The sequence below is a fragment of the Trichophyton verrucosum genome, assembly GCF_000151505.1.
Source record: "Trichophyton verrucosum HKI 0517 chromosome Unknown contig00206_1.f1.exp, whole genome shotgun sequence".
Lineage (NCBI taxonomy): Eukaryota > Fungi > Ascomycota > Eurotiomycetes > Onygenales > Arthrodermataceae > Trichophyton > Trichophyton verrucosum.
The window spans coordinates 27,358-40,058 of NW_003315516.1; the positions used below are offsets into that span (position 1 = coordinate 27,358).

The following is a 12,701-nucleotide window of genomic DNA, read 5'->3' on the forward strand; positions in this document are numbered from 1 at the left end:
TGTTGTGGATGAACTAAAGCACATATCAAAGGTATACACGAACACAATAACGATATTGCCACCCTCTGTTTTCCCTTTCTGTTGCCTTCTCACTATATGATTATGTCTTGATTGTTTATACTCGCATGTGCTATGGTGTTACTTACGTATACTCCATTGACGAGTATTGTCTGCCTAGTGTTTTGTGATAAGTGTCTGTCGAGCGCCTCGAGTGTCGCCGACTAATTGAACGATAGAAAAGAAAACAAGGAACGAAGGGAAAAAAAATAAAAATAAAATAAAAATAAAATGGAAAAAGGACAATCGGACACCCGTTATGAAGGAGCCAACTGGAAGGAAATTATATACCATTATGGCCTCCCAAAAAGAAGTATAGTATTGTAACTTGATTTACTGTTTTTGATCATGACAAAAGTTATATGACGTCAAAATTCTTGCTTACCGTTTGTCACTGTTCTCTTCTTTGACCTTCAGTTGTTTGACCCTGTTTGAGGACTTCATCTCATTTGTCGTCTTATAATTATTCTAATAGCCACGCATTTCTTATCCAGGCTCATGGCTCGCCGTAGTTTCCTTTGCTTGCCTCCTTTCTTGTTCCCATTATTCCGGCTCCGCGCGGCTGATATCATGTCATAGTGCTTAACACGCGCGAGCTTTGATTGCTGAGCGAGAGGATCTTGCCAACTTCCCTGTCATTTGGTCCATAGTTCGTAGAAGGCGTCCCTGGTTTCGAGAACCCCCATATCACGATCTCGTTCCACATCTCCTTTTGTCCTTCCCTTGTCCTGCGAGCTAAGCATGTTCACGTAACAGCCCACAGACGGTCAGAACTCGGATATAACAGGACATAAAACAGGAAGAGCAAAACAGCCTGACTTGGCCTCTTGGTCTCGCCAACGTCCTCGCTATCCAAGCTTATGCCCAGCCGGCACATGTGCTCTTGATCAGAACATACCGTGATCGAAAACACACCCCTGGCCCTTTTGACCGAAGCGCGAGTTTGGACGGCCAACAACAGGAGTTCGTCAGCAAGGGGCAAAAGTCTCTCAGACGAACACGAGAATGGGATCTGCCTTTGAAAGGTGGTGTGGTTTATTTACCTCAATCAATCGATAGTATGATGAAGATTGAAGATGATGCTCCGTACACGCACATGATGCATACCGGAGATCCGGAGCGAGTGCAAGGCAAGTATGGGCTGATGAAGCACTGGCCTTGCTCTCAGTGTTCCTTTTAGACAAGATGCTTCGTCACGAGAGGGCACGGCTTGTTTGACCCCCCCCTCACGTCCCCGGTGTGAAGCCATCGCCGCATATGGAGTACTCCGTGGGCAAGCAGAGAGGGGGTTGACTTTCGCTAGGCAGTCAACCAGTCAACTAGTTAACGAGTTCGCCAGTGCTCCGTACGGAGTAGAGCAATGTTTCTTCGGCTCCTCGAACGCCTAACTAGCCCGTGTGTCCATGTTTTGTCTTTTGGGGCTATCGTTTGGACCAGGAGGTGATCAGATATGCAGGTCGTATATGTAGAATAGCCTTCCATGGATGCGATTTGAGTTAACAGGGGAGTCTGTCATTGGATCTGAATCTGGAGAGGCATGCATATGTATGTACGACTCCCTGCAATCTTGTAGCAACTTTGTGTTTGTGTAGTTAGCTGCTGGCTAGCTCGGCTAGTCAGGGGCAAGCTACTGTCTGGAATCCGTGGATCGTTCCATCGCCGTGGAAAGCTAGGACGGTTGTTTCTGCGGAACGAAGACGGCCTGTCCTTGCACTGATCACGGTTCAAAACTCCGGCGAGGGAGGCAACAAGCTCGGGAGAAACGCTTGGTATGGTATCGCAGGAATTCTTGATATTGTGGACTGTGGGCTAAGAAGGTAGTTCTGCGCAACTACTCCGTACAATCCCTAGCAATTAAACCGCTGGCAAGAAAGGGGAATCATTTCAGATATCCCCTCGCCCTAACGACCTTGACGGCATCATCTACCCAGTCCTGACAAGCATATCGGGGCTCGTTGGAGTCAATCTTTACCGTACCATCATACTGCCTTTTCGGAAGAAGATGTAGAAGCGCACACGTCTTTGAAGCCAAGTAACCCCAGTATTCCAGGGAGCTCTTTTTACCCTGGGGCGAAACAGTCTCATCTGGCTTTTCCTCCTTCTCCCTGGTCTCGAATGAAAGCTCGTTGAGAGAGTTCCGTAGACATGTCTTTCTTAGGCTCGGCAAGTGGCTTGGTTGATTTCAAAAAAGCGGACGTGGTGGTTGCATGAGTCGTAAGCAACTCGGTTATACCCTGTAGGGTGGCTTCATGGGACTTGATCTATCGTTGTTAGCCGGGTGAGGGGTGAGAAGGTGAAGAATATAGGGTTTTTATACGAGATATCCTGTACCGATTTGAGGGCTGGGTAGAAAACCTGGGGAGTACACAGGGCCTTGCGTTTGCTAGTGGATTGTACGTAGCCGACGTAAAAGTATGGACAGGAAGTTGTCCTCGCCCTGACGAGTGTTATCCCTGAGTGAGTCGATATTCCCGCTATTTCCTGCAGTCATCTGAAAATGGCGTAGCAAAACTGCAGCATACAGTTTTACTAGATAGTTATTGGACAAGGATATCTCTTTGATACGGCTGCCCCCGGCTATGCTTGTATATAGATGGTCTGTATACATAGTTTGGCGGCTTCATTGGAGATAGCGATGGTTAGGTTATTGCTAGTTATCATATTCAGAAGAGGCGGGTTTGATCAATTTAAATATCGTAGTGGATACTCCTTTGAATCCTTCCTATACAACCAGGGGCCTGGGAAACGTTGATTTCTCGAAGATGGAATGCGGTAATCCCAATTTCTCTCTATGTCTTCCGAGTCTTCCTGTTGATCAGGGGTACGTCCTCCCACGCCATCGATGCTGGGATATAGTTGATATAGTTGGTCAAATAAGAATAGTGGCCTTTTTCAGGGAGAATATAGATGTCCAGTTGACTGATGCATGTATGGACCTTAAAATTTCATCAAATTCTATGGTCTTCAACAGAGCCACAGAAGAATGTTGATTTGGACACGGAGATACACTGTTCGTGCAGTTAGCCGCCGCCTCTGTATGTAAATATAGAAGGTTAGTAACCTTCTTACGCTCGCAGTATACTCTAGCCAATGTGTCAATTGTATATAGCTTGACTGAACAGAAGTAAAAAGCTCGTGATATTTTGTCTAAGGCATGTTCAAGTCAGTAAATGCATTGAGTGGGAAATGATCTGGCAGCCACTTGCTTAGGAATATGACCAACCCAACATATCACTTAAATAATAAATTACTAGATGGTTAACTATGATATTTACTTGCCCAGGTAGCGGTGAATGTAGTATCTGTTAGGATATCTTCGTATCAAGTAACAATGGGAAGCTGGCACTTGAATGAACCACGCGGTCTTTCATGGCGTGGCTGTTGATATCAATAAGGTTGGTCAGAGTTCGTCAAAGCTCAGCCTTGCAATGCGGCTCTTTCAGCGGACATCGAGTGGAGGATTGTCACTTGATGACCATCAGACACAATAACTATCCTTAATACTCGGATATCTAGTAGTCAATCTAGAGCTAGTTCAGAATGCGAGATATCTGATCGGCCTATATTGGTGGAGACGCTTGTTGATATTCCATATACGGCCCCAGATCTCCCTGGCCCTCTTCCTACCCAAGCTCAGATCTATAATGCTCCCCTTCTTTCACAGCGTGCAGATACAAAAATAGTCCAAATAGATGACAAACACGCGGTTAAATATGGCCCAGCTGTGCAGTTCTCCTTTTCCAGGAGGCCTAAATACCATCTTCATAAGGACGCTCACCAATGTCCGGGTTCCTAAGTTATGCTCTGTACACCATGCATGACGCTGAAATTGAGGACTCTGACTCTGGAGTTGAAGTGAATTATATGAGCATGAAATTAATCGACGGTCAAACACCGAAGGCATGTTGGGACACGCTCATCATCGACGAAAAAAAGGGCACAAGGACTAACTACTTCATAGAACTACGCTCTTCACCATCTCCTAAATATCACAGCTTCCTCGAACGTTAGCCTTTCCGGACCATGATGTTCGGTAGCGTGGAGCCAAATCCAGCGATCAACGGACTGGTCGAGATCGAAGAGGACTTGAATGAGGCAATGATTCTCAGTTACACCGCTCGCAGTCCGAAAGAGAGAGCTGCATTCATGAGACAAGTTTGCATTCACACAAGCAGATCTACAATGCAAGAATATCATTGTCAAGAAGAAGGGAGTTCATAACCCAAGCAGGAAAGACTGGAAATATGAGGTTACTCCGATTGACTGGGAAGAGGCTGGATGGTACCCTGGCTACCAGGAATATACTCTCGCCGCACATGCATCCGGCTGGGAGGCTGACTGGCCAAACCGGCTACCGAAGCTGATGGATCCATACGACCTTTGAGTTTGCGTGGATTGACAGAATATGTGAATGTTGTATTAACTACTCCGTACGGCGGCCTCTTAAGAGAGCTGTCAAGTTCCTCTCTTCTCGCTCCTCTCCATGATCCCAATCATATAATTACTCCTGTCTTTCGAAGGGTTGGGGTCTCCAGGAATAACAACGATACTAAGTACTCGCAAAAGCACATTATTACGTGTCTCGAGTACTCCGTAAGACCTCGCGTTGCCTCGTCTCACCCTGAACAGCCGGGACTCCATAGCGGTCTGGCCTGATTGGTAGCTTCACCTTTAGCTAGAGGAGACCATGACATCAAGGAAGCTGTTATGTTGGAAGGTGCCGAAAGCCGAACAGTCCCAAGACTGTGAGGGAGGGTGTCTTGCAAGAATGTCCACTCTGAAGCCCCTTTATTTAACTGATGCTTCCTGTTTCAACTCTTCGGAGAATTTTCTGTTTGGTGAGAAAAGAATTTTTTTTTTTCTACCTGCTTGTTATGGGGGGTAGCTAAGTACATGGCAGAAGAAATGGCGAAGTTGAACAGCGGAAAGCCGAACCCCTTTTAAAGGCCGATTGGAAGACGCCGCTGCGACATTAACTGCAACCCCTGGACCTTCTACTACACTAGGGGTTAAGTCTGCCAGCCGTTGTGTACGGAGCGTGCACTCGTGATGCATGACCTGGCTGTGGATCACATGTGTGAATGCATCTACGTTTTTAAGTAGTTACACCGGGAGTCCATGGGGCTGGACCATAATAATTTACTGCAGATGCAGCAGCGTTTGGAAGAAGCAGGGCACTATGAAATCCATTCATTCGATGAAATAGGTATGACAGACCGTCTATTTATATGCGGGTATAAGAGAAATGTAATAAGTAATAAATCGGTCGTCGGTCAAGTATAAGGGGCTATTTTTGCACTATAGGAATGGCGGGTCTGCTGGTGAGACCTATTCCAGGGGAGCTCGGGGACTCCGGAACCCAAGAAACCCAGGCAATACTGCATATTTATGGAAGATGTGTGCTGGAGTATAGTCCACACTTTGAAGAGCGAGAAACGCGCCCTTTCTCGACCTTGAGACCCAACAAGATATTATTTCAGAATACAAAGAGACGCTGAAGTAGGATGTCTTTCGGCTTGGGTCAAAAAGAGAGTTACCGTTCGACAGCCAAGGTACCAAATCAAAGCAACTCTTCGTTACCCCTGCCAAGTAAACGTTGCGGGTAAAGTCTCCTGTGCGACCTTTTCTGCCAGGCACCAAAGGCTCCTCCACACGAAGATGGGCCGGGTCAACAGAAGGAGAGGTATAAACTGTATGGATATACCCTGGCCAGGCAGGGGTGTATTTGGCTCAAGCATCCAGAATGCTACAACCTGCAGGCCCCGGTTTGAACAGACTATCTCGGAATACCCCGTACTTGAATCAATATTTACGCCAGAACACCGGTCTCTTCACTGGTAAAAGCTATCCATCCAACTCGCGTACTTCTGACAGCTAGAGTAGAGCGAAGATATTTTCATGACCATTGTTGGGTGGCTGTGTACTTAGTTGAAACGTGCTTTTCCAGCACGGGGAAACTCCGCCCGAAGAGGGGTGCAGGTAGTAACAGGGCTACACTGCTTGGTACCTGTCCTAGGAGTGTTCGGAAGATGGGAAAGTCTTTTTCTGGTAGTCTGGGCTTGTGTTGAAGGTTTCTGCTGAGAACCACCGCTGGGCCGGGGGGCCCATTGATCTACCTAGAGTTAACGACTATAGAGAGAGAAGTTTCAGGAACGAACTAATAGGGGGGCGCCCTCTCTTTTCCCTCAGGCATTCCAAGGCCCAGAGATTTTCCTCCCTGCTGTGGCTCAAACGCCGAGCTGGGAACCTTGGAAAATCCACTCTTCCGGCAGGGTTTATTGAGCACAAGAAAAGGTGTTTTCCGCAGCGGTGGAGAGGATGTGAGCTCTCGTCAGGATACGAGATCCTAACGACCGATCGCAAGGTGTGGCGAGTATTCTCCGTGAACTAGCCATGTCGGTACGACATCAGTGCTCCCTTCTGCCATTCGTCCCTGTTTTTTCTCAGTCACCCTTCAGACAAAAGCCCATTTCCGGGACGTCATCGTCAGCAGTAGTTATTATCCGCAGGTAGAATATGGATGATTTAGACAGGTGTCGTAGGCGTTACGCTGACAGGCAGCATACGAAGAGCAAGCCGTCGTACAGCGTGGCAATGGAGTATGTATGCCAACATTCCCTTCTCCTGCTCTCCCCTCTTCGCAGTTTCACATTGAGACCTGCTAAGAATCAAGCTTTGCTTGGGTGGAGAAGCGATGGCCGGCGCTAACTAACAAGAGGCGGCCATGCAGAATGGAGCACCGTTGCCCGTGAGATTCCGCGAAAGCACAGTGGCAGTCATATTCACGCCCGCCAGCCAGCCGTGGAAGTAAGTAACCAAGTGCAGTCAATTCGACCTGTACCGGCCCCCAGTTCCAGCTCCAGCTCCAGCTCAGAGCCAATACCAGGTGCCAGCTGGAGCAAACCTGGGCAAAAAATAGAAACCGAGTGCGGAGCGGGCAGTCGACCTGTGCGCCTGTGATGTGCGCCAGACATCTCCTAGCCGCTGGATCGCCCGTCTGCAGCGCGCGTTCGACGGCCGACAAGCCCCGTGTGACTGGCCCAGCGTCCAGCTGCGTCGTGGATGAGCGGCTAGCGGTGACTTTGATATACTCGAGGCTGCGCGGCGAGTTTGCGGGCGGCGGAAGTCACTGGAGGTACCTGCTGAGTCAGCATCCCCTTTTGGGGAACTTCCAACGTCTTCTCTTCGACAGCAACACAACAGCAACAGCAACACAATGATGATAACAACAACAACAGCTACTACTCTATGCTCCGTACTTGCAGACGGTACGGAGGACGCAGAGACAGGACCGGCGGGAGGCTGCAGGGGCCGACAGCATGACGCTGCAGACAGGGTGCGTCGCAGATGCGTTGGGCGAAGGTCGGGGCTGGCGGTTTCGAAAAGGGTCTCTGCAGAGCTCGGGGGGCCTCGCATTGCCGGTTGAGCCAGTAGCATAACTCGCGGCGGCATTTAGCCTCGGTGACTTGCCTGGTGGATGTGCAAATATGCTAAATTTAGCCGGACGAGGAGCTCTGGAAGCAGAAAAAAAAGGGGGGAGTGAGAGGGGAAAGAAGATAGCCCCTAGCCAGCCCTGCGCATTAGCCATATGCAATGAAATGGACGCTGATGCATGCAACAATAATCCACTCTCTCAAACCAGCAGAAATCGCCCCCTTGCTTCTAGATTGTATGGCCGCTGGCGGTTATTGAGATACCATGGCGAGCTCGCTGCTCTGCTTGGAGGATGGCTTGCTCTTTGCTTTTGCCGTGAATCTGCTTGGCAATGGCCCAAAACACCCCGGCGCTTCACCCCGTTATGGGATAGGGCAAGGTCATGCCATAGTTACTCCATCCACACGCTGTATTTGCAACCCGGACTGATGCAAGCTCCTCGCTTCCCCTGTCAGTTCAGCCCACCCTGGCGCGAACTTTAGGCTCCAGCGCTACTCAGTACAGCGCTCCATACCAACTATACCCATGATGATACTCATACTACACTTACTCTCAGCCGGGCAGCGCGAAACAAACCATTGACCGAGAGGAAGCACCTGTGGAGAAAACTTGCGCTCCCTTTTTTCCTTAGCCGTGGCAACCCCCGTCAGCGCAGGCACCCCCATAGGCGGGCGGCGCTCTTCCAACGCAAAACGGAAGGGTGGGAAAATATCATGTCTTCACGCTTGGTATACCCGGACTGGTGGGATATTAAATGACCCTCAAAGCCCCCCTCAATTCTCCCTGATCTTTTGGTCCTTCTCTCCATCATCTTTTTTCCTCTTTCCCCCTCCCCCCTCCCCTTTCTCCTTTTATACTCTTCGTTCTCTACCCTCGTTTATTTAAGGCTCTTTATCTCTTTACTCAAGAGATAATAGCTACTTACTACTCTAATCTTAATATCGCTGGCTCGAATTACGTCAGTGCCGCCCCTCGTTTAACCGTTTCCCATACGGACACAATCTTTTACTACATCTGGTTCACACAGTCGCTACTCAATTTACTCGCCTTTCAATATGAAGGCTTCTATCGGAGCCTTGGCGCTCCTGTTGGCCCAGCAGGCCAGCGCTGCCTACATCCCTACCGGCAGTACCAAGGGCAGCGCCTTAGTCCGCCGTCAATGGGATGGTTTCAACGGAGGAGATCAAACCGTTGACCCCGGGTACAATCAACCACCACCCTGCCCCGAGTGTGAAGCTCAGTGCCCCGGTGGAAACTGTGGTGGAGGATATGAACCAGAGCCTCAGTGCCCTGGTGGAAACTGCGGCGGCGGTGGTGTTCCTCAGTGTCCTGACGGCAACTGCGGAGGAAATGGTGACGGTGGCATCATTGGAGGTGGTGGTATTATTGGAGGTGGTGGCATCATTGGAGGAGGAGGAGGCGGCGACGTAAGTCCATCCAGAAGGCATTAATCTAGCAGATAACTAACATTGTTAATAGTGCTGGGGTGGAAATGGTGGACAACCTCCTGCCTGCTTCCCTGTTCCAGGCAACCAACCTCCGGATTGTACACCCGAACAACATGGTGGCTTTGATTTTATTGACCTCATTGAAGGTGCCATCGAGTTCTTCGGCGGTTGCGACTTCTCTGGCTGGACTTGCGTGGATGGGATTGTTAAGGGGGCTTTGGAGGTCACTGGGAAGGTCATCACTGCTGTGCTCGGAGCAGGTGGAGACAACATCCCCACCATCTCTAAGCCCAGCGGTGGATTGACCATTACTTCTCTTGTGGTTCATGCTGAGGTTAAAGTCGAGATTGTCCTCGAGTTTACCATGAAGGATGGTTCTATATGCCGACAGTTTGCAACCTGCTCACCTGCTGGTGAAACCATCATTAACGAACAGTGTGCTGGTGCTGTTAGCGTGGGTTTCCGTCTCTCAGTCACGAGTCATGTCAGTGTCTGCGCAGTTGCTATCACGAAGATTAATTTCGGCTGCGAACCACCAACCATCCCAACCTGGCCATCCCCACCACTTCCATCCCCAACTACCAGCCTCCCGCCACCAGAGACGTCAGGTGGATACACTACCATTCCAGGTACCAGCGAGAGCGGTGGTTGGTCTTCAATGCCATCTTCATACAGCATGCCAACTTCCGGATACACGACCGTTCCAGGCACCAGCTTACCCTACACTACCCCCAGCGGCGGTTTCCCAACTAGCAGTGGAGGTATCCCCGGTCAAACTACTGTCCCAAGTTCTCCTGCTCCTACCACCTGGACCTCTCAGTCCATTTCCACCATTTACACTACTTCTACCATGACCGTCACCAGCTGCCCGCCAGAAGTTCCCGACTGCCCAACTGGCTCCACTTCAGTTATTACGATTCCTGTCACCACAACTGTCTGCCCTGTCACGACCACCGCAATTCCTGGACAGCCCGGTCAACCAGGCCAGCCAGGCCAGCCAGGTCAACCAGGCCAGCCAGGTCAGCCAGAACAGCCAGGTCAGCCAGGTCAGCCAGGTCAGCCCGGTCAGCCAGGCCAGCCAGGTCAGCCAGGTCAACCCGGACAGCCAGGCCAGCCAGGTCAACCCGGACAGCCAGGCCAGCCAGGTCAACCCGGACAGCCAGGCCAGCCAGGCCAGCCAGGTCAACCCGGACAGCCAGGCCAGCCAGGTCAACCCGGACAGCCAGGTGCTCCCGCTCCTTATCCACCAGTCGTTCCCAGATGTATGATGACCTGGTTTACCATCCCCAAGTGCGATTCCAACAGCCATATCACCTGTCTCTGCCCGTCTCAGGAGTTCGCTCAGAAGGTTATCGACTGTATCCGCTCTTGGTCAAAAGATGAGGCGGAGACCCAGGTCGCACTTTCCTTCTTCATTGGTATCTGCGTCACTTACGTTCCTCAGAACCCTGGCCTCGTCGACCACCTCCCACCAGGCATGCCCATTGCCCCAACTCCCGCTCCAAGTGGCCCAGCTCCTCCAGCGGTCACCCTTACAATCACACCTACTATGACTGGAAACCACACTGTTCCCCCATCGACGATTGTCGTTCCCTCGATTACCTTCGCCACTCCTACACCCGGTGCTCCCAGCCAGGCCCCATACCCTGTTCCTGCCGTTCCCACATCGGAAGGCGGTTCGGTCCCAACTCCGGCTCCTGGCGGTTCTCCTGGCGGCGCGCCTGCTCCTGCCCCACCATACGGCAGCACTGGCTTCATGACCGTCTCTCCTACAGGTGGTGTTCCACACCCAACATCTACCACCGAGCCCTACATTGGTGCTGCTTCTAGCGCTGAGGCCTTCCTGTCTCAATGGGTCATGATGGGCATTACTGCTATGGTCGGTCTGATCCAGTTCGCTCTCTAGATTACCTAACATTTAGAGGTGAATAATTGCCTGACAAAGCTCGCCAATTTCTTATATGTTTATTATTTATCTCATGTCTTTGTCGATGCCTTGTTTTCTTTTTAGGTCTAGCTAGACCGTTAATAGTTCTCCCGTCCTACTAGACATCTCAAAATAACATTCCTTTTATATTTCTTTTTTTGTGTCTTTAGTATTCTTTGGTTTTTGACTATATTATTTTGAAGAATTTTTCTACAGGGGAATGGGTGGTTTCATATATCTCTAGTCTTAATGCGCTTTTATTGAGGTTTGTGTTATGGACAACATAGTAATGCAGTTTGAGTTGACCATATATCTATAGCATCTCACCACATGGCTGCAGTATTGATTTGACTACAAGCACTAATCCATTTATCTATTATTATACCTACAAATACATTATTATCCTAGTAAGTTCACATTAATAGTGCTGTAAATCGGAGCAGTTGATGCCACTAGTGTAATGCCAACCCGTTTCTCGTACTAGGTCTTTATCGACTGATATCTCCCAACACAAAGATGCAATCTTCTGTCGTTGATGTTGATGTTGATGTTGATAGATCAAGAAGCTTTTTATATCATGCAGCTTAGTCAAAGTTAACTTTATTCAGCTTAGTCATACTAAGTTAATTTGTTACCACGTGACACGACAGCCACGATCTTGACCGACGTCAACGCAGGAAGACAAGCAGAATAATGGGCTCATATTCAAAACAGCATACAAAGACTACGTTGGCAAGCAAGAAGGTAGATGTGTGGTTTGGCCGCAGGGAAGAAGCGCCTAGCCGAAGACAAACACTCGAGTCTCAATGCTCTCACGGGGCTTTGCGCCAGCCGGGGTCCGGGGGTCGGCAAAGGAAGCATGGGCTGTCCGCCTGGCGACTGCGTCCTCCTTACTGTCCATGATCATGAAGGCTAGCCTGTCCTCGTTGGTCATGCCAGACCAATAGTACCATTTGTGGGCTGGACTGTACTTCAGCATCTGCGTCTCGCTCTTATGCTGGGGATACCGCAGCTCGATGCGCACCAGGTCGTCATCCGGGACCGAAGATGGCATAGCGACGGCGAGTGGGTATGACTGAACCGTACCGTTTATCGGTCTCCAGATGTTGAGCACCCGGTATCGATCCTTGAGAAGCTCTGCTACTTCCTCGGGCGGGAAGAAGAGGCCTATCGCTTCCTTCGTCGATGTGAGGGTTTGATCGATGTGAGCACTGATTAGCGGGGAGTGTTCAGCGCCAGGCTGAGAGCGGCGAACAATGTGGTTGAAGATAAATATGCGTTTGGCCTCGGGGAATAGTTCGCCAACGAATTTCTCGACTTCGGGATACCAGACTGACTTGATGTTTTCCTCGTCACAGAACGACGGGTCCGCGGCCGAGGGCACGTTCGATACGCCCTGGAAGCCATGTTTTGCAAGCGAGTATTCAGATTCCTTGCCACGGATGTCGGTTATGGAGATGGTGCGTGTGCTTAGAGGGTAGTTGGGCTGGGTTCCGCCCTTGAGATGGCCCTCCATGAGGTTGTATGGCTCCGACCCGTCTTCAGGATACTCGAAAAACTGCATCGGGGCTTCTACGTCGCCTCGGGGTATGTGGTTAACATCATTTTCGAGGACGACTTGGGGGTCGGATGTGGTCGTGGTAGCAGTAGCCGACATGATCAATTGCCTAGATGAGCAGCGGTTAATGCAGAGGAGAGTGCGAGGAATGGACCGGGGCCTGATGTACTATCGATTGCAGAGGAAACTCGAAGGAGGTGAGTGTGTGAAAGGGAGGGCGATATATGCCCTACATATATATATAGGTGTTTGTCCTCTTGCTACCCCCCGTACACTT

The 12,701-nt window shown here is 50.1% G+C and overlaps 3 protein-coding genes across 3 annotated transcripts; 2 read left to right on the forward strand and 1 right to left on the reverse strand.

Moving 5' to 3' along the window:
* Positions 1-3,870: 3,870 nt before the first annotated feature.
* Positions 3,871-4,441, forward strand: TRV_02359 (uncharacterized protein; the record flags this gene model as incomplete). Its single annotated transcript, XM_003023462.1, has 2 exons — positions 3,871-4,063; positions 4,233-4,441. The coding sequence occupies 2 exons, from the start codon at positions 3,871-3,873 to the stop codon at positions 4,439-4,441; spliced, it is 402 nt and encodes a 133-aa protein (XP_003023508.1).
* Positions 4,442-8,546: 4,105 nt separating this feature from the next.
* TRV_02360 (uncharacterized protein) lies at positions 8,547-10,845 on the forward strand (the record flags this gene model as incomplete). The annotated part of the gene is made up of 5 exons (XM_003023463.1): positions 8,547-8,918; positions 8,971-9,586; positions 9,647-9,700; positions 9,804-10,201; positions 10,273-10,845. The coding sequence occupies 5 exons, from the start codon at positions 8,547-8,549 to the stop codon at positions 10,843-10,845; spliced, it is 2,013 nt and encodes a 670-aa protein (XP_003023509.1).
* Positions 10,846-11,644: 799 nt separating this feature from the next.
* TRV_02361 (methyltransferase, putative) lies at positions 11,645-12,523 on the reverse strand (the record flags this gene model as incomplete). The annotated part of the gene is made up of 1 exon (XM_003023464.1): positions 11,645-12,523. One exon carries the CDS (start codon positions 12,521-12,523, stop codon positions 11,645-11,647), a length of 879 nt encoding a protein of 292 aa, XP_003023510.1.
* Positions 12,524-12,701: the final 178 nt, after the last annotated feature.